Source organism: Homarus americanus, unplaced genomic scaffold (assembly GCF_018991925.1).
Source record: "Homarus americanus isolate GMGI-L3 unplaced genomic scaffold, GMGI_Hamer_2.0 scaffold49667, whole genome shotgun sequence".
Lineage (NCBI taxonomy): Eukaryota > Metazoa > Arthropoda > Malacostraca > Decapoda > Nephropidae > Homarus > Homarus americanus.
In genome coordinates, this window is record NW_024738608.1 from 2,152,103 (window position 1) to 2,179,180 (window position 27,078).

Consider the following 27,078-nt stretch of genomic DNA (forward strand, 5'->3'; position numbering starts at 1 on the left):
TCACTCTTGCCATTCATTATTGCTTCATCGCCAAGATGGCTGGGACAGCAAGTCGAGTTGCCCGGGCCGGATTTTTAAAGGCTACTCTTTCTGGGTTTTCTATTCAGGTATGTTGTGATCATTATCAATTACTTGTGCTATTAAGTATCGAGTAAGTTCCTAGAAGTGTTAAATTGGAAATGGCTGTGTACTGAACTTAAAAATATAATGTTAACGTATTAACTTGCAGGTTTGTTTATGAAACTACCGAAAGGTGTTTTATGTCAATTAACTGAAGTATTTTTAGTTTTTTTTAAGTATTTATTAATATTTACATATGGGGATTTTTCATAATATTTCTCCAAGCTGCTTGAAGAATTTTTGGAAAAAGTTTTTGCATGTAGGTCAGTGTCCTTAAGAGGTGTAGCAGTTATTGAAAGTTAGTCGAGCCCATTCAACATTACATAAGAATGGAGGAAACTGCAGCGGGCCTCTTGGCCCATACTGGGCAGTCCCGTTTACACCCAACCCCTATTGCTCATATGAGCATCCAACCTATGTTTGAAGCAATTCAGCGTATTCGAGTTAATGATGATATTTGGTAACTTGTTTCATTCATCCACTACTCTGTTCCCAAACCAGTGTTTACCTATTTCACGCCTAAATCTAAATTTGTCTAATTTAAAACAATTTTTAGGAGTTCGCTCCTGGTTGGATAGTTTGAGTACCTTTGTAATGTCCCCTTTGTTTAGCCCTGCCTTCCACTTATACACCTCTATCAGGTCGCCCCTCGCTCTACGTCTCTCAAGGGAGTGCAAATTAAGATGCTTTAACCTGTCTCTATACTCAAGGTTCCTAATGCTCGGGATTAGTCTTGTCATTCTCCCCTGAATTCTTTCCAAGGATTCTATATCCATTCTGTAATACGGTGACCAGAACTGAACTGCGTAATCCAGGTGTGGTCTCACAAGCAAGATACAGTTTTAGGATGACCTCGCTAGTCTTGTAACTAACACTCCTTTGTATGAACCCAAGTACTTTATTAGCCTTGTTACGAGCAAAAACACATTGTTTACTTGGCTTAAGGTTCCTACTTATCATTACTCCTAAATCTCTCTCGCAGTCGGATTTCTCTATGGCATCGTTGTTCATCTGGTATCTGGTTTCCTGTTTACATCTCCTATACTGAGTACTTTACATTTGTCGACGTTGAATTTCATCTGCCATTTTTCAGACCATTCGAAAAATTTGTTTAGATCTTCCTGTAGTTTTGCGAGTCCTCGTCAGATTTGATAACACGTCCTATTTTAGTGTCATCAGCAAATTTACTTATGTTGCTGTCTATGCCGATATCTATGTCGTTTATGTATATAATAAATAATAATGGTCCAAGTACTGAGCCTTGGGGAACTCCACTTGTGACGTTGCTCCAATGGGACTTAGTGCCGTTAATGCTCACTCGCTGTTTCCTGTCCTGTAACCACGCCCTAATCCATTTAAGGATATCACCTTTGATGCCATGCTTCTACCTTTCTAATTAGTCTTTCGTGGGGACTCTGTCGAAGGCTTTGCTAAAGTCGAGATATACCACATCATAATTGTGCCCCTCGTCCACCGATTCGAAAACTGATGAAAAGAATGTTAATAGATTAGTTAGGCAAGAACGTCCGCTTGTGAAGCCATGCTGGGAATCATTGATCAATCGGTGCTTCTCCAGGTGATTTCGAATAGAGTTTGAAATGATTGCTTCCAGTAATTTGCCTACTATTGATGTTAGGCTGATTGGGCGGTAGTTAGAGGATAGTGATCTATTAGGGTGTGTCATACGGAGGCGAATTTTTTTTTTTTTAGTTTGAAAAATCGGCCCATGGTATTAATGATGTAGTTCTATGTGCAGAATCATGTGATATCTTCAGATTTGAAAAGTTTTCATTTTTTGCTAGGTAAATTTTAACTTGAAATCTTATGAAAATTCAGTATTCCCACCCTTTTACCAACACCACTAAATAGCTTATTTAAAGTAAAGTAAATGTATCAGGTTAATTTATTAGGATGAAAATGATCCAGAATAGTGAAGCGAATGATCTTGACACATTTATTAAATTTAATATTCCTTTAGAAAACAAAATCATCAAATACAAAACCGGTTTTACTACTACGACCCGGTGTTGCTGCACACCATAGAGAACATGTCTTTCTTGCTTCTGTTTCTACTCATCACCTCCCTGCTGACCACCTGAGCTCGGATGTAGCCTTCCCTCCTCTCCTGGCTGTACACGTGACTGCTGGCCTCGCTCACTTGCTGTACACAACGCTCTATACTCTGTGCGAGGGCCAGGCAGGGACATGCATGGGGTTGTCCAGGAAAGCTCTGACTTGAACATTGGTGAGGCTGCAGGTAAGAGGGGCACTGCCAGCCTGGATGTTATCCAGATCTATGAGATCAGTGAGGGTCTTGGCACCTAGATTGACTTCAGGAGTCTTCCTGACCCTGAAGGAATCGTCACCAACTGATTCGTCATGCCCAGATCCTCTCATAAGTCTCATATCCAAGATCTTTTGACTGCCACTCTTCTCTCCTCCTCATCCTTACTGCAGAGCATTGTCTGCAGAACTGCCCGGGATGAGCATACCAGGAAGATCTCCTCACAGTCTGCTCCACAATCTGAACAACCTTCCTTGGCTGACTCCTCAGGAGCTCAAGCTGGAAGAGAACATGCCTCGGACCTTCGGAGAACGATGACTTGACCTTGGTGTTGAACCAATTTGGCAAGTAGACACTCACGATGAATTGGACAATAAGTCTCAGGTTGTGAAGCTGGTTCCTTCAGTTTATGATGAGCGACCCAATTCTGCAGAACCTGAGAGCCGCTGAGCCACCTAGAATGTGAGACTGGACCTATCTGCAGGTAAGCAAGTCTATCAGGCATGACCCCAGTTTTGATGGCACTGCAAATCATGTAACCATAGTACTGGTCAGTACTCAGGTCGTCAATGACAGTATGTGCAAGCTCAACGAGTGGAGGGCCAACTGTGATTTTTTCAAAGCTCGGATTTATTTCTAACTCAGTGGCAGAGTCCAGCATCTTGCCAAGAGGACCAGACCATCTGTTGTTTGAAAGAGTCTTGCCATCCAGCTCCTGGACCAGATGTCTGAGTGGCAACTCGTTGGTGTGGAGGTCACAAACAATCCAGCCCAGCTTCCTCCCAATCTTCCGCTCTATCCACTGTATGACCCCCCCTTGCCACCCTGTGTTCGTGTTGGTGCTGTTCCCTCCAATGGCCTGCAGGGTCTGGTCTACGTTCCTCTCTCTGAGCCAGTTCACAATGTTATCTGCCACTATCTCAGCTGGTTTCCTGATGTCATCTTTCTCTTGAGTGAAATGCCACAAATACTTCCCTCCTGGTTCACTGCAGCAGGAGTAGTGTTCCTCCTTCACCATGGCAGAGAACAACTTGTCAGAATCTCCAACTTTCATGAACACTTTAGTGTCATCCCTTCTCCCATCAAAGAATAAACAATTGATTCCATTTTCTCTTATCCCCTTATCAAACTCCTCTTCTAGGTTACTGACAAGTTTCTCCTGAGCTCTCCTTACTTTGTTATGATCTATCACCAGGTGAACATCATCAGGTGTTATCAAACCACCGTCAATCCAGGCAGCTGTTGCTATCTCTGCAGTTTCTCTGAGACCAGTGTGGTGTCGCATGCTGGCCAGAGCTATGCTCGATATCTTTCCTATTTCGAATCTTATGCCTGGAAGGTTTGGGATCATTATTTTCTGGGTTAGGGACAAAGTCACCATTCTCCTGGTCAGCACTCGGATCAGCCATGGGAAGTCATTAAACTCTGAATCAGCTTGACTCCAATCATCGGCCTTTTTACCTCACCCTGGGCCTTCTCAAGTCTTTTCCTCGGCAACTCTTCTCCTTCTGTCTCTGTGGCAGCCTCCTGTCTCTTGGACTCCGGAATATCTTGGCTAGAAATCATGAGAGCCCCTATACTGCCAGTCTTCTCTCTCTGCTTTGACAAATGCCAGTTCGATCACAGGAATCTTCAGTTCACGCTTGCAAATACAGGAGATGTGGGCCTCATTTACAGTCACGATCGCATCCAAACTCAGGACAGAGAACAATTGGGCACTTGCAAGTAATTATGTCAAATAACTGGTCCAGTTGCTTGGCAAAGCTGTCCTTAACTGCAAGTTTTCCTCTCCCAAGAGAGATATCTCTTGCCTTTTCCCAACTGGCTAGCAGTCTCTCACTAATCTTCTTCTGACTTGTTATGACTGGAGGCTTGAACTGAGCGTTAGCCAGAGTGTACTGTGCCAAGACAGCTTTGGTCATATCACTGGCAATGTCTTTGTTTGTGTAAGTTCTTTGGTTCTTTTCACTGATTTGCCTGATTAAAACACCGTATCTCAAAGCATCTCTCAATGTAGGCAACTCCGACTTCAGGAGCTCTCTCCCAGACCCAAGATAGTGACTGAGATGGCTGGATTTTGGTTCCTCGTCCTGACACAAGCAGCCATCGCAAATATTATCAACTTATAAATGCATCAGAATCTGAAACAGAAAAAAATATTGTTAGTTGGGTTAAAGAATGAAGTCAGAAAGCAATGTTCACTATTTAATTGTAATGCACTAATGCAGCTGTACGTTAGATTTTCGATAAATTTCACGCTAAAATTTACCTAGCAAAAGGTTGCAAAATATTGAAACTGAAATTATTTTCTGTTTATATACACTAAAATCTACCAAAAAAGTGATGGGCCATTAGTTTTAGCTGATCTTCCCTCCTATGACACACCCTAGTGATCTATCCCCCTTCTTGAAAATCGGTATTACATTCGCTATCCTCCAGGATTCTGGTACTACACCTATTTTTAATGACATGTTAAACAACTTTGCTAAGGGCATACTAAGCTCTTCCTTACATTCCTTTAATACTCTGGCAAATATCTCATCGGGACCAGGTGACTTATTAGGCTTTAGTTTGTCTATTTGCTTACTAACATCGTTACTAGTCACTACTATCTCACTTAATTTGTTCTTCACTATCTCTGAATAGAGTCGGTGCCTCGGGTATCATGTTTAAATTTTCGGTGGTGAAAACTGTTGAAAAATATTTATTCAAATTATTGCTCATTTCTCCGTCGTTATCCGTGAGCTCGCCGGTATCTGACCGTATTGGTCCAATCTTTTCTCGTGTTTTAGTTTGATACATTTGGTAGAATCCTTTGGGGTTTGTCTTCGCCTCCCTTGCTATCCTTACCTCATTATTCCTCTTTACTTTCCTTATCTCGGTTTTAACCCTACTCGCCAATACCCTATAATAGTCCCGGAGGTGAATTTCGCCACGATTTATCCTTCTACATATAGCCTTCCTTTGGCCAATGATGTTCTTTAAATAATTATTTATCCATTTAGGGTCATTGTTGTCTGATTTGAGTTTTTTGTATGGTATGTTCTGCCTTTGTGCATTAAGTAACTCACTATTTAAATTGTCGTGGAACTCGGCAATCTCAGATCTCGTTATCAGGTCGGTGTCATCTGTCAGGTTCACAGCCAAGCGCGACACCCCCTCTCTCAGCTGCCTCTTTAAACTGTCAAAGTTTGCCCTTCTGAAATCTGGTACTTTACTGGAATTTTCTTTACGTCTGCCCTGAAAATCTAACTGGAATCGAATTTCTTTGTGATCGCTGTTTGCAAGTTCGTTCCCTACCTCGACATTGCTAATTAGGTTTTCTCTGTTCGACAGAACTAAGTCCAGTATATTATTACCCCGTGTGGGTTCGGTTATATGTTGACTTAGGAAACAGTCCTGGATCGTCTCGAGAAAATCCTCTGATTCTGAGTTACCCGTAAGGTCAGTCCAATCTATTTGGCCAAGGTTAAAGTCGCCTACTATACAGACTTTGTTGTGTATGGAAGCCCTGCGCATTTCATCCCAGATAAGTCGCTCATTGACGCTATCAAGATTGGGGGGTCTATATATTACTCCTGTGATTAATTTTTCCTGACCGTCGCTTAATTCTATCCAAATTGTTTCTGTATTCCTCTCAATTTTTATTTCCTTATTTATTTCACACTTCAGATTATCCCTAACATAGATTGCTACTCCGCCTCCTTTCCTGGTCTGCCTATCGGTATGGAATAGTTTGTAACCCGCAATTTGGTAACTCACGTGTGTCTAGGTTGATCCATGTTTCAGTGAATGCAATTATATCGATTTTTTCGGTACATACCAAGGCCCTAATATCATCCATTTTGCTTCTCATACTTCTACTGTTCGTGTAGTATACATTTAAGTTAGTCGTGTTCTGAGTCCTCCCCTTACCGCGTTTAGTTTTAAACTCCGTCTAATTTAGTTTTGTCATCATTCCTAACACTATTTCCCTGTAGTCTTTCACTTTGTTTACCCGCTCCCACTGCAGTCTCCTCCACCCCCGTGCCCATATGTTCCCTTAGCAGTTTAAAGACTTCGATATCTTTTGAACTGCCCCTACTGTTTGTATAGTATACATTTAAACCTACTCTTCCCTGGTCCTGTTTTACCCCTTGTCCTGAGCAACTAATTTTACTTCCCAGGACCTGCTTGTTTTTTGACTCCCACTTTCCCCGACCCCTCTCTACTGGCGAAACCCTCCCTTCGGAGTGACAATTTCACGCTCCAGGGATGCAGACACCGTCTTTACCCCCTCACGAGACAAGTGTACTCCGTCAAGACAGTACAGGTAGTCGTTGCCATAGAATCATTTAATTGCCATAGAATCGTAAAACATTGCGAGACACTATCCCTCCTCCTAGTCACAGGCCTGGCATTTGACATTATTAGGGACCTGCCACTCTTTGCCAGAAACAGATAAAATGTACTGGGAACTTTCCCCCCACACACTCATCATTCTCTCACTTTATGTAACTTGACAAAACCTATGACCCTTCAGGCTTTTACGCCCTTAATGTACGAGTCATAAAGGCAAGTATGAACTTTTCATACTTCCCTGTTGGGCGCTGTAAACGCTTCTGCGCTTCACCTTGCACAGGATGTAAGGGGGTGCCCAATAAACTAGCCCGGGGGCAAATCTGAAAATCTGATTGCGAGACATAATTCGGTATTGGTTATTTTTTGTTATTGATATGTTGGACAAAATCTGAGACTATTTTCAAAATTCACCCTTGCCTAATTTTCAGCCTGTAATTCTGCCATTTCTAGTGAAAAAGAACCACACTGTTTTTCATGTCTTGAATGAAAAGTGGACAAAGGCAAGAGACTCGGTAAGGAACTCGGGGAATATATCGTAGAAATTTACTGCCATTTTCTGTCTGCATCCTTGGTACGGTAGGAGTGTGGAACTTCTGCTGCAAGACGTGCCATCAGAGCAAGCCTGACCTGGACTGATCTGACTTGACACAAGGAGAGTAACTGCATTAATCTCTTGACCATAATTTATGATGCTGACAAGACGTCAGCACCTGTCAGCTATGTCCTTTACTCCTTGACACCTGGACTAAAAAAAAATCGCATGTGACACTGCAAGATTTAGGTGACTCCAGCGACCCCATGACCTCTACTGTATGCGACTTCTGATGCTTTTTTTTTATGATGGGGATTAGCCCACCCGGGCACAGGTCACTGACCCACATAAGAAAATAAGGAGTCTGCAATTGGCCGGTTGGCCTGTGCATGGCAGCTCCTGTCGAGAGTTATTACCACTCTCTATCATCCATGAATCTATCTAGCCTCCTTTTAAAACTTTCCAGCGTTCCAGCACTTGCTACAAAGTTGCTAAGCTTGTTCCACATCGTCCACTACCTTATTTGTGAACCAGTTCCTTCCTATCTCCCTCCTAAACCGAAACTTATCCAACTTAAATCCGTTGCTACGAGTCCTATCCTGCTCGGATATTATAAGAACTTTATCTATATCTCCTTTATTGATTCCTTTCACCCACTTAAATACTTCTATCATATCTCCTCCCACTCTTCGTCTTCCTTGGGAATGCAAGTTTAGTTTCTTTAACCTGTCTTTATATGGAAAGATTCTTAAGTCCCGGAATCATTTTCGTCATTCTTCATTGCACCAACTCCAGTGAATTGATATCTATTCTATAATAAGGGCACCAGAACTGAACCGCATAATCGAGGTGCGGCCTAATACAGTGATCCTCGGTTAACGAATTACCTTCCATAAGATTCTTCACTTTGGTTAACGAAAAATTTTCAGTTAACGAATTCCTTACGAATTTTTCACATGTTTTCGCCTGCTTTTGCCTGCTCACCAGCTGTAGTATTAGTCCGCCAATACAGTAATCGGTTTTAGGGCTTAAATTCGTTACCATTTGAGTAAATATCAAGAAGGTTGTACTATTCAATAATTTTCCAAGTCTTATATTAAAGTTTTTAGTCATTTTAACAATTATTTAACATAATTGAAGTACAGGGAACTAGTTTTTAGTGCGCGAAACAGCCACTTGACTCACCCAAAATGGCGTCAGTGTGTGTCCCTGCTCAGTGGAGGAAGCATCTTGCTTGAGACTCTTGAGCATAAACTATTTTTATGTTTTTACAGTACAATTATTGGTCATTCTGAATTTTATTTTACATATTGATAATATATAATGCAGTGCAGTGTTGATTTAAAGAAAATAATCTTGAATTACACCAAGTGAACTAAAATTTTATGGGTGAAATGGCAACATGGGTGACTTCTCTTCCACCCCAATGCCTTCTCTTCTCCCTTTTCTTCCACCCCCATTCTAATTCCCATCATCATCATCAACCAGGAGCCTTCTACATGCACACCTCAAAGTAAGAGTACTTTGCTGCATTTATTTTTAGTTTGTGTGTAATTTTTGGTGAGCTGGAACCAATTACCCAAAATCCCATTGAAACAATAGTTTCGGTTAACGAATGACCTTCTGGAACGATTTGTGTTCGTTAACCGAGGGACCACTGTACTCTGTTTGCCTTATTTCGAGCATTAACGCACTGTTTTCTAGGCCGTAGGTCCGGGCTTACAAGTACCCCGAAATCTCTCTCACAAGTCGACTTCTCTAGGTTGATGTTGTTAAGGCTGTATACATTGACAGTATTTGTTCTTCCAATATTAAGTACGTTGCACTTGCTGGTGTTGAATTTCATTTGCCATTTTTCTGACCACTCCTGCAGTTTATTTATATCCTCTTGTAGTGCATTTGCATCCTGCCCTGAATTAATCTGCCGCCCTATTTTGGTGTCATCCGCAAACTTGCTTATATCACTGCTGATCCCAGTATCTAGATCGTCTATGTAGATTATGAACAAGAGTGGGCCCAGTACTGACCCCTGGGGAACCCCACTGGTTACACAGCCCCACTCAAATTTAATACCATCTATGCTGACCCTCTGTGTTCTATCGGTGAGCCATGATTTTATCCAATTTAAAACTTTCCCCTCGATACCATGAGCTTTAACTTTTCTCAGAAGCCTCTGATGCGGTACTCTGTCAAACGCTTTGCTAAAGTCTAAGTAAATAACATCGTAATTTTCGTCATTAACTACAACCTCGAAGACTTTCCTAAAAAACGTCAGCAAATTTGTTAGACATCGGGGCCTGGAGGGCAAAAATGCAATAATTTTAATAATAATAATTCATAGTAAATAAAATTATAATATAAAATACAAAATTTAAAATAAAATCAACTAAAAATTATAAGAATAATAACAAAGTACCTTAAATAAATACTGTACAAAAATGAAAAAAAGTCAAAAGTGAGAAACAATATATGTATGTTGTGTTGTCAATAGTAAGAGAAACAATTGAGACCATGCAATTGTGTTTAAATGAAGCAGAAAGTCAGATCAGCAACCTGCGACTTGGTCACAATTTTTGTGTTGCCATCTGGCAGCAGGGTCTACCATTAGACAATACATTATGTTTCCAATATCTTCCCAGGCAGTAGCACCTCCCTGTTTGGTACCTGCCTTCTATACAGTAAATGTACAGTGTACAGTCATGTCCGCCATTCATCAGGTTAATTATGCCAATACAGTAAATATTCACCGTGTATGATCATGTGAAAGTTCACCTCTGTTTTGATCAATCAATCAATATCGCCGACGCCTTGTTCCCTCCCAGGAACTTCCCAACGGGGTGGCCATGGCAGAAATGTCTCCAGGCCATTTAATCCTTGCAGACCTCACTTGGTCTCTCAAGCACTCTTCCTCTCCTTCCCGCTCTCTCTTCAACAAACACTCTTCTCCCAGGTGGCAATTGGTCTACCCCTCACCACATTCTCCTCTCTTGCTATCATAATTTTTTTTTTTTTTTTATCATCCTGTCTTCACGCATCCTCGGTACATGTCCATACCTCCTTGAATGTGAATTGAATTGAACAGTTTATTTAGCAAGAAAAACACAGATACTGAGTGGATAATAATAGCAATATTAACATGGCTGAGCCACTTGAGAACCTGAGCTCTCCTGTAGGCACCTGATATATGCAGTACTGTACATTTATCTCAAGGAAGTATTATGTAACATTTAGTAACATCTGGGATAGTACACATAGCATGGTGGTAATAAGAACATCTCAGGATGTTACCACGGTTATCACTTCAATATATATTTATTTCATTTAATAATTTTTTTTTTATTACAAGTACAGCAAAAGTCCAAAAATCCGGATGCCAGAAATCCGGACCACCCGAGAATCCGGACTTTTCGAAAACTCAATTTTTTTTTTTTTTTTTTAGCTGTCTTTTGTGTGTATGTGTGCATGCGTGAGCGCCACAGCTGCACAGCGACAACAAGCGACCACGTGGTCACCACTTTAAAACGAGCAATCAAACTGTGACAACGTATGTAATTTTGAGTCCTACTCTTAACATTTACAGAGTACTGTACAAGCCCATAATAATGGCTCCTAAAGTAGATAAACTTCGTTGTGCGAAGAGAAAGAAGAACACGTTGAAATTGAATGACAAACTTGAAATAATTAAGAAACTAGAATGTGGTGTGAGCAATACTGTAATAAGGGAAACATACGACATTGGAAAGTCTACAATTTATGATATAAAACAGGCAAAGAATAAAATTCTAGAATTCACAGCTTTTTCTTTAAAAATGCTCATTTTGATAAATGAAACATGCTATCTTTGCTAATGAATAATTTATCAAAATGTACCTGTTCATCACTTTTTTATTCCTCCTTAAATTTGAATTTTAAAAGTACTGCCTGAGAATCCGGAAAATCCGAAAATCTGGACCGACCCAATCCCAAAGCAGTCCGGATTTTTGGACTTCTACTGTATGTACATAAATTACAGTGGAATTGAAAAACAAATATAATGGGGAAGCAGTACAACATGGGTTGTACAGTATTAAGGTTGAACAAGAGGACAGAGCTGTCAGGATAATGACTAGTTGGCAAATATATTTATTGCAATGGTAATTTCTTATCTATTTACATGATAATTTCCGATAAAACGGTTTGAATCCTGGCTGGTGAGGTCTTGATTGTATATATATATATATATGTATGTTTATATATATATATATATATATATATATATATATATATATATATATATATATATATATATATATATGTATGTATGTATGTATGTATGTATGTATGTATGTATGTATGTATGTATGTATGTATGTATGTATGTATGTATATATATATATATATATATATATATATATATATATATATATATATATATATATATATATATATATATATATATATATATATATACACACAATGAGACCCCGACTTACTACGGGGTTAGGGACCCAAATCCAGGTCAGAAAGTCTGTTTTTTTTTTTTTTTTTAAATAAAAATCTACAATGAAATACAGTACAGTAAAAGTAATGAGGAATGGATACAGTACAGTGAAAGTAATAAATAATAAGGAATGGATACAGTGTGACTGAGCACTTACCTTTAATGTAGTCTGCTGAATGCACATGGGGCCCCCATAATTTTATAATTATACATGGAGACTACATTAACTGGAAACGTTTCGGTATAGAAAATGCGTGCGTCATTTGGGAAATTTTTTTTTTTTTAATAAAAAATCTGCGGCGGTCGTAAGTCGTAGCAGTCGTAAGTCGGGGTCTAGCTGTATATATATATATATTATATGCATCAATAGGTACGGTTTAGGAAACGGAAATTATTCTGACAGCTCCGACACCTTAAAAATTGGCACTGCAACACTGATTACAGCAGCTCTAATGGGGTACTGTGCAGGTATTCACATTTGTCTTGTAGCTCATTGTACTTTATTAATTTTCCTTTTATACAGCCGAGAGTGAAGTTTTCAACACTGAGAGAGATGGCAGCAACACGAAAAGCTGTAAGTGTTTGAAATATTTTGTTATAGATTCATAAATACATTACAGGTATTGCTGATCATTTATGCATAAAGTAGTGAGAGATTGGATATAACACCTGTTCATAAGTAATTCTGTACATAATTTGGTGATGCAATATAGAGGTTTTGTTGTAAAGATTTATCAGTATTTTTAAGGAACCAGCATTGATTTTGATTCTGGTAATATTTCTAGGATCAAATTTCAGGTTTTGGCAGCTATGGGTGTGCTAGGAGGGGGTGCTGCTGGAGTGGCTTATGCCCTCAATGAGTCAGTGAAGGCCTCAGAACTTGAGCTACACACCTCTCATTTCCCCTGGCCCCACGATGGCATATTTTCCTCCTTTGACCATGCATCCATTCGCCGTGGCTATGAGGTGAGTTATATTTGGTCATATTTATTGTGTGATTTTTATCCCAAAGTGAGTATGCAGTGGGGGGCCTTGCTTTGAAGAAATAGCAAAGTATCCAGTTTAAATGCACAGTTTCAGATTGGAGGGTCAGTCGATTCATAGTTTTTTGTTTCTCGTTTGTGATGGAATACGTCACGTTATCTTCAGATCCCAGGTGTGACTGGGAGAGCTGGTTAGCTATACCAGTACTCATTGCCACTGTTTTGGGCAGTAAGGTGGGTGCTGTTGAGAGAGATGTGCTGGAAACCTGAATCACTCATTTGCACCCCCCTCAACCTTAGGATGCAGTCCTTGTTTTATCATATGTTACTTATTTGTTGGCAGGTGTACAAGAATGTGTGTGCTGCTTGCCACTCCATGAAGTACATCGCCTTCCGTAACCTGATTGGTGTTTCCCACACGGAAGCAGAAGCAAAGGAAGAAGCCCTGGGTGTACAGGTATTTTTTATATACTGTACGTACTGTGAAAAGGCCTGCAGAATCTATCAATTATCCACTAGTCCAACAGGCCAGAAGTGATTGAATGAAAATTTAGTTTTAAAACATTAGTAAGTGACAATAAATTTATTGGAATTGGAAGCAACTGCTATAATTATTACAACTACCAGGTACAGTATAAACCCAGAGTACTGGAGTACAGTAATTAAGCCACAGCAATGTCATTAATCAGACGGAATCCATTATTCAGACGTCCATATTAGTAGGGAGGCACAACTGTTCAAACTAATAGCCTGGATATTACACTAACATAGATTGGATTATTTAATCTCCTAATAAATTACCGTATTTGCCGGCGTATAAGACGCATTTAATTTATTTTTTAAATGTATCCCAAATTACCCTGTGTCTAATGCACCCATATTATGGATGGGAGGCCGAGCGCCGTAGGCGGGGATGCCTAGCTAGGGGGTCTGGGACGAGCAGTAATCCACCAAGCACAAAAATTGTTGCTATTAATAAAATACTGAAAAATAAGCCAAAATATCACACTTACGGCAAATGTGCCAGACGTAAATAATGGCTTAATTGGCTTAACAGCAGAGGGAAGCTCACATGATGTCACTGTACCTCCTTCCCCAGCATACGTAACCCACACCAGATACATGTCTTACATTAATTATTTAACGACTGTGTTATCTTAAAGAAACAGTTGTTTATTATCTAAATGAAAAATGCCCCTACAAAGATTAAACAAGCCACACAGCTGCTCTGATCAGAGGTAGAGTTGAGTTACTATAATGTTACTAGATATGATTACCAACTTGACTCCAGTATCGTATATTGTATTTACATGCACAAAATCATATGTTTTCCCCTACAAAACCACTTTAAAATCACTTTCAATAATTGTATGATGAAACATACAAAAAAAATTTCCACAAAATATCCTTGTAAAATAGGGGGTGCGTCTTATATGCCGGCAAATACGGTAGTTCAAGAAGCTTTCAGAGCCGCAGAGAAGATTTTTAAGGTTCCCGAGTCCTGACGAATGTGTATGATGTGGATGTGTACAGTATATCGTATATACTTGAGTACAGTATGATTTTATTATCAAATTTTCATGCAAAAAGTTAGGGATCAAACTATAAGTGTATAGTATTTTTGAGGGGTTAAAATTCATTCATTCCATGGGTCATTTACATTACGGTGAACAACAGCTACCCAGGACATGCTTACTGCACTGTGGGGTGTTATGGTAATTTTTAACTCGGTGTTGGTTAGCTATACAGTGGTCCCTCGTTTTGTTCCAGAAGGTCGTTCGTTAACCGAAACCATTGTTTCAATGGGATATTTGGTAATTGGTTCCAGCTCACAGAAAAGTATATACAAAGTAAAGCCAAAAATGCTTAAAGTCAGAAACACTCCTAAAATTCCCCTAAATCGCCCTTAAATCACTATATATATCGTACATTAGAACTCTTAAATCACTACTGTAATGTGATACAGGTGATTAATTTTATCTCGTGTGCAAAATATATGACGTGTATGTTCAAATTATTCGCTGTCTTGCAAGGATTTCAGCAATGCATATTATATTCTCCTAATTTTAGTCAGAGATATTATATAAGATAAGCCTAAAGAAAACACGAAACTTTTGTCTGGGAAGGCAGGTGGTAGGGCGGGAGCCAGTGAGTGTGGGAAGAGGAGGTGAGGTGTATTTTGATTGACAGATAGTGTCTGGTGAAGTATAATTTGTTTATTTACTGGAGATTTTTGTTTTTAGCTTATAAAATTCATAGAAATTACCCTGGCAGAATATAATTTACATTGCTGGAATTCTTATAAGATAGTGATTAATTTGAATATAAACAAGCTAAAATTTGCATTAGACATACAAATTTTAGATCTAATTTAAGAATTTTATTATAGAGAGCAAAAATTTTATCTTTTGTGCAAAATATATGACGTTTATATTTAAATTATTCGCTGTCGTGCAAGGAATCCAGTAATGCCAATTATATTCTCCTAACATTAGTCTGAGGTATTATTTATTATTAAACCTGTGAGCCTAGTGCTTTTCCCCAAACATTTCTCGGGAAGAGGAAGTTCAGTGACAGTTAGTGGGAAGGTCTGGTAAAGTATTTTATTTATTTATTTAATATTGCTCATAAAATTTTATATAAATAACCGGCCAGAATTTAATTTACATTGCTGGAATTCTTATAAGATAGTGATTAATTTGAATATAAACAAGCTATAATTTGCAATAAACATTCAAATTTTAGATCTAATTTAAGAATTTTATTAGAGCAAAAATTTTGTCTTTTGTGCAAAATATATGACGTTTATATTAAAGTTATTCGCTGTCTTGCAATGATTCCAGCAATACCAATTATATTCTCGTAACTTTAGTCTGAGATATTATATATGATTAAACCTGTAAGCCTAGTGCTTTTCCCCCATACGTTTCTTGGGAAGGTGGGGGGTAGGGAGGGGGGGACAGTGACACGTTTGACAGTTGGCACCTGTGGTGTGAAGTATTTAAGTGTTAATTTATGTCCTTTAGATTGAGTTTTTGTTTTTTTGCTTATAAAATTTAATAGAAGTGACCGGGGTGAATTCAATTTGCATTGCTGGAATTCTTATAAGATGGTGATTAATTTGAATGTAAACAGAAGAGATCACTGAATTGGCTGAGTACCTCATCAGCTGATGTTCAAAACAAAATGTGATATTCGTAAGGATTTTGTTAATCGAATTTTTTTTCGTTAACCGAATTGAAGATTTTTATGGAAGGTAATTCGTTAACCGAGGGACCACTGTATGTAAAAAAAAATACACATGGTTAGTTACATACATGCACAAACAATCCTACAAACATAATGTGAAAAAAAAAGTACTGTGTACTGTACTTTAAAAGAAATAATTATGCATGGCATCTGTTAAATTTTTATTTTGCTTTTCCTTTATGGTTTTAACTGCATTTTTTTCATGTTAATTGTATACAATTGTTGTTTGAACTACATAAGAAAGGTAGGTGGTATGGTTTATAAACTTTTGGCAATTTATGCATAATGGTCACAGTAAAATAAAAAAAGCATCACCAATACCTTGTAAGAATGTTTGTTTTCTATTCTCTTATTCAATATTTTTAGATTCCTGATGGTCCTGATGATGAAGGTCATATGTTTGAGAGGCCAGGCAAGCTATCTGACTATTTCCCTAATCCCTATGTCAATGACGAAGCTGCCCGTGCTGCCAACAATGGTGCTTTGCCTCCAGATCTGTCTTACATCACATCAGCCAGACACGGTGGAGAGGTATGTTAGTAATTTAGTTCTTCGTTCCAAACTGTGGAGACCTTAACCCGTTAACTGCGGTAGAGTGATTTGCCGATCAACCCCCCAGTGCGCAAAAAAGCGTGTATTGTTTTTACCTGAATATCATTTGAACTCTTGTGGATTAAAAGATAGTTCAGTACATTATGTCGAAAAATGTAGAAACCAAATACGAGTCCATTACTTACATTAGTTTGGCCGCCAGTTTCATGGGGTTGAAAAGGGATTCTAACCTCTCTTGCTTACCCCAACACTTGACTTATTCGACAGTTTCACTGAAAGTAATTACAATATAGTTGAAGCTTTCAACATCACTCAATGGATCTTGAATATTTCAGTGATAAGTAGGTACATCTAACTTTAACACATTCGCATTCATTCATAATTTTAAATATGTACAGGCAAACCTCGATAAATGATGGGGTTAGGTTCATGAAAAATCCATCGCTAAGTGAAATATTGTAGATAGGGAGCATTATAGCATGGGGTTCAATGGGATACATTCTCAGCAGTCCCCAAGCACACATGTATCACCGACAAAAAAATTCCTATGCCTATAAAATCAATAGAATACAGTTAAACAACACTCACCACATCGTGAAAAAATAAGCCTGGTCATCATCACATGCCCTTTTGAGTCTAAGGTGGAGTGGAGACATCATTCTGACTCCCACATAGCCTCTGGGGAGTCTCATGCTGCTTCACAGTGTCAAGCTTCACCTCAGAGACACGGTTGTCTTGGATGCCTTGGTTTTCCCAGACGTTTCTAAAGTTACACTGCTCACTTCACAACCACAAGAACAGACCAAAAGCACTTGTCACAAAAACAGAGCGAACAATGAAAGCGGCTGACACTGCTCACATCCTTCTCACAGCAACAGAGACGAAGTACTTTAGTCACAGCAACACAGAAAATATTGCTTCACAGTCACTATGAAATTATCTGTACATTGTACAGTATCGTTCAAGATTCTTCGAACACTTCTGGAGACAGCTGGCAACTCAGTCCGTTTATTTACTATAGTACGTAGTATAATATAATACGAAACGACAAAGCCCAACCCCTAATTAAGCAACAGGGAACTAAGTAACCGATAACCTTTTACATTCATTCATAATTTTTACTATGTACTATAGTAAACAAACGGCCATGAGTTACCAGCTGTCTCCAGCAGTGTTAGAAGAATCTTGAACAAGACTGTACATTGTACAGGTACTTTCATGGTGACTGAAGCAATATTTTCTGTGTTGCTGTGACTAAGGTACAGTCAACCCTCAATTTACGCAGTTAATTCAACCCTCGGCGGCCCGCGTAAAGTGAACAACATAACATATGGGATTAATTGAAATAGAGACCGGGCCGACCCCCAAACTCCACTTTTTGACGACACACAACTATGTTGTAGTAAAAATATTATCTTAACTTTATGATGGTATGCACACACAATTAATATAGAAGAGGTTAGGTTAGGAAAAATAAAGGTTGGGGTTAACACTTACGTTAGTAGAAGAGATGGGTCGGCGTACGGGAATGGAGGCTGGTTCCGCGGCAGAGGGCAGACTACTGGCCCTCAGGTGAGTCACCATCACTGTCATCCACACTTGTCAGGGCCTCCCTGACAAATCCCTTGAAGTCATCATCACTGTTTCTACCTCTGTCACTATCACTGGCTTGGGCTGGCTGTAGTGGGTTGCGGGCGAAGAACTCTGTTATGCTTTGCTGACGGCTGGTGTTTATGTTGTCGTGATAAACCTTGATGTCGGGCTCCATAGTCTGCAACAGCTGGGTAGTGAAGATTTCATACCTGTTTGCGTCAGGGGCGTCGGAAAGGAGGAGCTTGACTTTCTCGATACACTCGATGGCACCCCTAACATTACTATGGGATAAGCGGTGTTGTTCTTGGGATGACGCACCACCTGCCTCTTCACTGACGTCATCATCATCTACCATCTCGTCGGTAGTCACATCAGGATCCCTTATCACCTCCAGGATGTCGTCGTTGGTGGTCTCGGAGAAGCCTGCAGCTGTAACACTTTGCGCAGCTTCTCTGGCAAGGTCCACTGCTACTGCAACAGTCTGAACCTCACCAGTCACAGATTGACTCTGCCTAACGGCCGGAATGCCTTGCAACACATGTCTCCATGCGTGACGAACAGTTGCTACAGACAGCTGATCCCATGCCTCCACCAAGAAGTCCACAGCTTTCATGATGTTGAATATTCTCCAGAATTGTTTTAAAAGTACTTGTTGCTCTGCCAACTGTTGATCCTCGTCGTCTTCGCTCTTGCTATCGGTGGTGGTGTCACTCAGGTTACGCAACTCTTCCCTGGTGTTGGTGTAGTCGTTCAGGAGCTTGAATTTTTTAGTAGAGAATGCAGCTTTTACATTACAGATTAACTCTTGGTCCATGGGCTGTAATATAGACGTAGTGTTGGGAGGAAGGAAGACCACTTTTACGTTGGGGTGACGATCTAACAGTAGGGGTGAGTGTCCTGGTGCATTGTCCAGCAGCAACAAAATCTTGAATGGCACATTCTGTTGCTCACAGAATTTCTTCACATCGGGAACGAAACAGTCATCAAACCAGGAGAGGGACAGTGTAGAGAATATCCACGCCTTACGTGCGGTCAGCCAGTGGACATTTAGCTTGGTCATGTCCATGCTCTTTTAGGCTTGCGTGCTGTGTGGATCACCGATAACTTGAGCTTACAGGTACTGGAGGCATTGGTGGTAAACCGGACGGTGATGCGCTCCTTCTGCAACTTCCGGCCCCGAATCTTGCTGGCATTCTTCACAACGAAGGTCTCACGTAAAAACGGAGGAAATTCCCTAGCCGCAACACAGTCAGCACTAGCTTCTTCACCACCAATGTTGATATTGGTGATCTTGTTTCTCTTCTTAAACCTCTGTAACCACCCAGAGGAAGTATTAAAGGGTTTGGGCTCTGTAATTCCCATTTTTCGTGACACTGCAGCATAGTTCACGTGCGTACTCCTTAACTGAGTGCGTGTCCACCGCCATGTTCCGTCGCGCCTGACGCACCAAGTAGCTCACAAGTAATTTTTCCGTCTTGAGAAGCACCTGGTTGTGGAAATACTTGATCATAGAAGCACCTGTAGACTTTGTGATGTTCATGTGCTCCTTTATCTTGGCTGCATCCTTCTTTATCGTCCGGATGGTAGATTCGTTCACACCATGCGGGCCCGCCTAATCAACCTGTCTTGTTCCTTTCTCCAACTCTTGGATGATCTTGTACTTCACCTCGTAGCTTAAGTAACGTCGTGTCTTCTTTGGCTTAGGGCGGCTGGGTCCAGGTAAGGAAAGGTTTCTCTCTGGGGGCGGTGGTCCGGCGGAAGCCATTTTACCGAACAATGGATGCACTATTACACGGTGTGGCCTGGAGGGATGAAACTGCCGCGGCTAGGTCAAGCGTCGTCTTTCCTCCCTCCCTCCCCCCCCCGGGTGGACACGTCATATTACTTTAAACCAATTACAGCTAGCAGCGGAGGGAGGTAGGGATGCATGGCCAATCACAGTCCGATACGTCATATGATGTCACTGATAACGCAAGAGACATGCACTGCGCAACCTTACCGCGCGGCTTGCCCAGGCGGAGGCGGGAGGGGCGAATCTAAAAATAGCGTAGAGCCAGACACACTCCACGTAAAGGGGTACACGCACCGCGGAATGTGAGCATTCCGGTTTCGGCAGGGTACCGCGTAAACGTGGAATGTGGGACCGCGTAAAGCGAGGGTTGACTGTACTTCGTCTCTGTTGTTGTGAGAAGGATGTGAGCAGTGTCAGCCGCTTTCATTGTTCGCTCTGTTTTTGTGACAAGTGCTTTTGGTCTGTTCTTGTGGCTGTGAAGTGAGCAGTGTAACTTTGGAAATGTCTGGGTAGACCAAGGCATCCAAGACTGTACATACAAATAAAAATGATGAACAATAATCATGGAGCTACGCGATGGCGGGTGATGCAATTGACAAAGTACCAAGCGTAGAACTGTAATGCGCGGGTTGGCTGTGTGGCGGCTCGCAGGTAGGTATTACCGCGAGAGATGAGTGGTCAAAGGGTTAAATATTGTTTCCATAAAAATGTTACTGGCTTGACATAGATAATTATAATTGCATTGCTGGAATTCTTGCAAGACAGCAATTAATTTGCATATATACAACCCATACTTTGCACTAGAGATAAAAAAGTTTTCCAACCAATGGATATTGTTAAAGCAATTTTTTTTAATGGTATATAATGAGGTGGGCTTAATTCATGACCATCATTAAAGTGGAATATCGCTGAACGAGACGTCGTTTATCGAGGTTTACTTGTCTCAGTGGGGGGACTCAAGAAACTGCTGAGTGTAAACATCCCATACTTGACCCTGTGAGTTAAAAAAAATATCAACTCAATGCATTGAAAAAGATCTGAATTTCAAAATGTGTTGCACTCCACATACTGCTACTTAAGAAGATATAATATAAAACTATAAAATAAGAAAAATGAAGAGCTTGGGTGTCTGTGTATCAATTTTATCGTGGTAATAAATATACTGTAGTAGCTTATGCAGTATTCAAACTTAAAATTTTTTAGATGATTTGGGAGGAATTTTTATTTTGTATTATTTCATTTTGGTGCCAATTAGTTGAATTTTCGGTTGCATGGATTCCATATAACCAGGATTCTACTGTATTAAAGTTTAAAAACAGTTTTAGGTATTTTTTTTACTAATTTTTATTATTAAGGTTTTCAATATTATATTTTGTTTCAGGATTACATCTTCTCATTGCTGACTGGCTACTGTGACCCCCCTGCTGGTGTGTCAGTGAGGGAGGGTCTCTACTACAATCCTTACTTTGTTGGTGGTGCTATTGGCATGGCCCAGGCCCTCTACAATGAGGTGAGCAACTGATTAATGTATAGTAAATTTATGGGACGAAGGCATGTTAGTTGTTTTGATTGATAAGGCAATAGGAAAGTGACTACAGGGGTATTCATTTTCATAGTAAACCTTAATGTATGCATGCAAGATGATGGTAGCTGAAGTAGCAGTCGTGTTCCACTATATTGTTAATGGTAGTCAGAATCTGACCCTGTCCACTGTTAATAACATAGCATTGAATGTTTTCTAATTTGCATATACAGGTATATTTTTTTTTTATGTAGTGAGCATCTTCATTTGCATTTGTCCTTAAGTCCACTAGAAGTCATATGTATAATTGCACAAAATTCTTTACATCGGTTATAGGTCTTGAAGAAATATTGAGTCCTAAAAAATAAAGGGAGATGGACAAACCTTGAATATATAGAAGAAAGGAGTAACAGTTCTAGAAAATACAGGATTGGAGAACAACAGGTAGTAGGCAGTTATCAAACAGGGAGGTATTACCACCTGGGAAGATATTGGAAGCATAATGTGTTCTCTAATGGTATACCTTGCTGCCATATGGTATCCAAAATTTGTGACCAAGTCCCAGGTTGCTGATCTGACTGACTTTTTACCTCATTGACACAATTACAGGGTCTAATTTGTTTCTCTTACTTTGACAGCACAACATATGTATACAGTGGTCCCTCGGTTAACGAACTCAATTCGTTCCAGAAGGTCGTTCGTTAACCGAAACCATTGTTTCAATAGGATTTTGGTTAATTGGTTCCAGCTCACCGAAAATTACATACAAACTAAAAATAAATGCAGTAAAGTACACTTACTTTGAGGTGTGCATGTAGAAGGTTTTTGGTTGATGATGGGAATTAAAAGTGGGGGTGGAGGAGAAGGGAGAAGAGAAGGCAGTGGGGATGGAAGAGAAGTCACCCCATGCTTCATGGTGCCATTTCACCCATAAAATTTTAAGTTCAATTGGTGTAATTCAAGATTATTTTCTTTAAATCAACACTGCACTGTAAAAACGTAAAAATAGTTTGTTCAAGAGAGTCTCGAGCAAGATGCTACCTCCACTGAGCAGAGATACAAACTGATGCCATTCTGGGCGGGTCTAGTGGCTGTTTGACGCGCTAAAAACTAGTTCCCTGTACTTCAGTTATGTTAAATAATTGTTAAAATAACTAAAAAAATTAATATAAGACTTAGAAAATTATTGAATAGTACAACCTTCTTGATATTTTCTCAAGTGGTAACGAATTTAAGCCCTAAAACCGATTACTGTATTGGCGGACTAATACTCCAGCTGGTGAGCAGGCGAAAACATGTTTACACGATTTCGTTAATCGAGTTGAAGATTCTTATGGAAGGTAATTCGTTAACCGAGACATTTGTTAACCAAGGGACCACTGTATATCATTTCCTGCTATTGATTTTTTCCCCCTACTTTCCCTATTGCCCACCAGGCCCCAGTGTGGCCTGTGCACGGGTGGGCTAATCCTTGTAAAATAAAAAAAAGTTGAGGATTTTTGAGAGGCATTGTCAATAGAAAAAAAATCAAAGAAAACTGCATAAGAAACTTGAATAATCAACATAATTACTGTATCTGTATACAGCTCCTCCCCGACTTACGACCACCTCAGTCGTACCCAAATGTTGTCAAATTACGTATTTTCGAGTCCTAACGTCAGTGATTGCACTGTGTACTGACAAAATTTTCGTTTGTAATTCACTTTAAAATGGCTGGCAAGCTTAAAAGTGAGAGTTTTGTGGTGCTGAGAAGAAAGAGACACACCCATTTTAGATTTTCTCTGTATTATTTAAGCATTTTCGACTTAGTGGATTGGGGTCCCTAACCCCTTCGTAAGTCGGGGAGGAGCTGTAGATGTAATTTCTTTGATTACCCTGAGAAAATATTAGCATTATACAGTATAGTTTGTTCTTTATCTATAAAATATATGTAATTGTACATGTCTTTCAGGTACTAGAATACAGTGATGGTACACCTGCTACATCATCACAGATGGCCAAGGATGTGGCCACCTTCCTCAAGTGGGCTTCAGAACCAGAACATGATGAGCGCAAAAAGATGGCGCTGAAGTCCATGATGATGTTCTCGCTCCTCTTTGTCATCTCGTATTACATCAAGAGGCACAAGTGGACAGTACTCAAGAGCAGGAAGTTTGCATTCAAACCTCCCCAGTAACTTGAAGTTTTTATCACCATTCAATGTCATAAATAGTACTACATTGTGAACCATCTCAGTTTGTCAATATTAAATGGATATTGTAGTGTGTGAATAATAGAATTCAACCCCTTGGAGCTACTCTGGAGATATTGAACTTCATAGGTCTTAATATATCATTGTCCAAAATATAAGAGGTCACCAGCAGTACTCAGGATTTTGTCCTTAGTTGATGATTTTAAGGAATGTTTCTACAATGTAGGAATTTATAATTTTATCATGACTTAGACGACGTGTCTTACAAATGAGAAAAGAGGAAGGTCTCCTTTCTGGCAGACAACCAGTGTATATATTGTTATATTTATTTGGCAATCGCTCCCATTTTCTCTAGTATTGTCAAACCACTTCGTGTACATTACCAGGAAATTATAAGAGAAATATATCAATTATTTGTTGTAAACTCTCATTACCCATTTTGAATTACCCTTTTTGATCACAAGTTAATGCAAATGTACTGAATAATATTGTTAGAAATAGGGCTTTAGTGACTAATTTTGTAGGTCTTTTCATCCAAATAGAGAAATAATACCCGACATACACTGGTAAAATGTGGGTATTGAGTACATTGCTCTAGATTTACCATAGTTAGAATACATGGAAATATGTTACCATTTACAAAATAGATATTTTTAAATCAAATGGTCTTTAGGTGCCTGCTTGCATATTGGTATCATCATAACCATTGTGGTCAGATAGATCTTGGAAAGGTATAGCCACATGCATTTAAGTTCTCAAGGTAGCAGTAGTTTAAAGCATTCACCCAGGGCAGGGTCTGCTTAAAAATCTCCATTTGCAAATATATATGGACTTGAAGTGTATGTGAGAAATGGCCAATGAATTCCATAAAGACCAGCCACAAGTGGCATGCTTACACAGACTCGGAGGTCGGAAATGTATAAGAAGTCCTCGTTTAACATTGCTCCCGACAACGTTGTTTCGTTGTAACGTTGCTACTCTTTAGATAACCATGATTCGGACAACGTCCCGCCGATTAGGTATAACATCGTCACGGACTACTTTGTACGGCTCATCATCATCCTCTCCCAGTCAAAGCAGGAGGAGGAGCCACCCTCCGGATCTCCATGACTTCCCACCCCACACTCACTCAACCTCCACCCATCAGTGAGTACTGTACAATACAAAATTATTGTTTTATCTTTTTGGTTGTATAATATATTGTATACTAATTTCTCTAAAAATTCCATTGAATTTATGTACATAATGTATTTTATGGGGCAAAGGGAGGTTGGGGAACATAACTCCCGTATTTTATCGATTTCTTATGGGGAAAATTTATTCCATTAACGTCTCGGTTTTCAGGAACAGAACCACGACGTTAAGCGAGGACTTACTGAATAAAGAAACCTTCCAAACTGTCTTCCTGTCACTTGTTTCACTTTACAAAAACTTTGGACATCATTTGAAAAATTTTTTCTTGTCCAATATATTTTCAGTAGTACAGTAAAACATTGATATTCTGGACTGGGGTGGTCTGGACTGCCCCACTCTATTTACCATAATTTTTTGTTTTTAATCTGGAAAGTCCAGCATTGGTCTGGACAGTGTGTTCATACGTGCACTTGAACTAATGTGCCTTAGTCCGAGTCCTGCTTATATATGTATCGTATGTGTGCCACACCTCGCTACCTCCACTCATTTACACAAACTTTTTATGTAGAGTACATCCAGTATTATCTTGGTGCTACTTGAGGGTAATATTTTATGTAGAGTACAAACAGTATTATTTGGAGGATTTTAAGAAATTAATTAAAATAATGTAGAGTACAGTTTTATTAAGAAATGGGTAAACTAAAAAAAATCCTTATGGAAGCCAATTCGTTTACCAAAATTTCATTAATTGGTCCGTTTGTTAATCAAGGGACCACTATGTGTGTGTATATATATATATATATATATATATTTAGTGACTTAAGGGCGATTTAGGAGTGTTTCTGACTTTACACGAGGTCCCAGGGCAGTAACCCTTTCATAAATTGCGAGTCTATTGTATGTTGGAAAATTTTGGTAATACTGTAGTGATAACTTTGAAATATTTCCTGCGCGATTTCCCTCGCGAAATAAAAAAAAGTTATCGCTATACAGTGATCCCTCGGTTAACGAGTTACTGTACCTCCCATAAGATTCTTAACTTCGGTTAACGAGTTTCTTACGAGCCGACCTCAACATGTTTTCGCTTGCACTTGGCAGTCAACCAGCTGTAGTATTAGTCCGCCAATACAGTAATAGGTTCTAGGGCTTAAATTCCTTACTATTTTAGTAAATATCAAGGAGTTTATACTTCAATAATTTTAAAAGTTTAATATTAAATTTTTTAGTCATTTTAACAATTATTGAACATAATTGAAGGTAAAGTCACTAGTTTTATGCGCGCCATCCAGCCTCTCAACACACCAAACAAGCGTTAGTGTGTGTCTTTTCAGTGGAGGTAACATCTTGCTTGAAACTCTTCAACTAAATGCTTTTTTTTCTGTGTTTCCAAGCAAATTATTGGTCATTTTGAAATTTATTTTACATATTGACTATATAGCGCAGTGCAGTGTTATTTTAAAGAAAATATTCTTTATTTACAGCTACAGTAGTTTAAACTTACAAAATCACGTGTTGACATTGTTTGAATCCAGCATGGGGCCTAAGAGATCAAGGAAAGTAATTTCAATCCAAACCAAGCAGGAAATTATAAAAAAAAACATGAACAAGGCATTAGAACAAATGAGCTATGCAAAGAATATGGCATGTCGACATCAACTGTGTCGACACTTCTTGCACAAAGGCAAATTTAAAGAAGTGAAAGTGAGAGAGAAATCTACCAGAGTGTTTAAAAGTAGATCCCTAACTGCAGAAACAGAGGTTACTTCTCGTCTGGATTAGGGAAAAACAGATGAAAGGTGATTCAGTTTCTAAGAATTCATTTGTGAAAGAGCCAGGGAGATTTATGAACATTTAAAGACAGAGCAACCTGTTCTTCAGGCACAGAATTTGAAGATTTTCGGGCCAGCAAAGGCTGGTTCGAAAAATTTAAGAAAAGTGACTTTTTCAGTGTTGTTAGATATGGTGAAGCTGCTAGTGCTGATAAGGAAGGGGCAGCAAAGTTTTTAGTGGAATTTAAAGAACTGATGGAAGAAGAAAATTATCTTCCACAGCAAGTGTTCAATGTGGACGAAACTGGGCTGTTCTGGAGAAAGATGCCCAAAAGAACATTCATCACCAGAGATGAAGCCTCTTTACCTGGACATAAACCCATGAAAGACCATCTCACTCTATTGCTTGGTGCCAATGCTTCAGGGGATTTCCGACTGAAGCCTATGCTTGTCTACCACTCTGAAAACCCCAGGGTGTTCAAGCAACAGAAAGTGGTAAGAACAAAGCTTGGAGTTTATTGGAAGTCCAACCGTAA

General features: G+C 39.4%; 1 protein-coding gene across 1 annotated transcript; it reads left to right on the top strand.

The window, feature by feature from the left end:
* Positions 1 to 24,057, top strand: LOC121874101 (cytochrome c1, heme protein, mitochondrial-like). Its single transcript, XM_042378022.1, has 7 exons — positions 1 to 107; positions 12,281 to 12,331; positions 12,556 to 12,723; positions 13,084 to 13,197; positions 16,356 to 16,520; positions 21,308 to 21,436; positions 23,400 to 24,057. Exons 1-7 carry the CDS (start codon positions 36 to 38, stop codon positions 23,622 to 23,624), a joined length of 924 nt encoding a protein of 307 aa, XP_042233956.1. The 5' UTR covers positions 1 to 35; the 3' UTR covers positions 23,625 to 24,057.
* Positions 24,058 to 27,078: the final 3,021 nt, after the last annotated feature.

Coding starts and splice junctions, on each gene's coding strand:
- LOC121874101 (XM_042378022.1), top strand. CDS start 36: ATGGCTGGGACAGCAAGTCGAGTTGCCCGGGCCGGATTTTTAAAGGCT. Junction 12,724..13,083: donor CCATTCGCCGTGGCTATGAG/GTGAGTTATATT, acceptor ATTTGTTGGCAG/GTGTACAAGAATGTGTGTGC. Junction 21,437..23,399: donor CCCAGGCCCTCTACAATGAG/GTGAGCAACTGA, acceptor CATGTCTTTCAG/GTACTAGAATACAGTGATGG.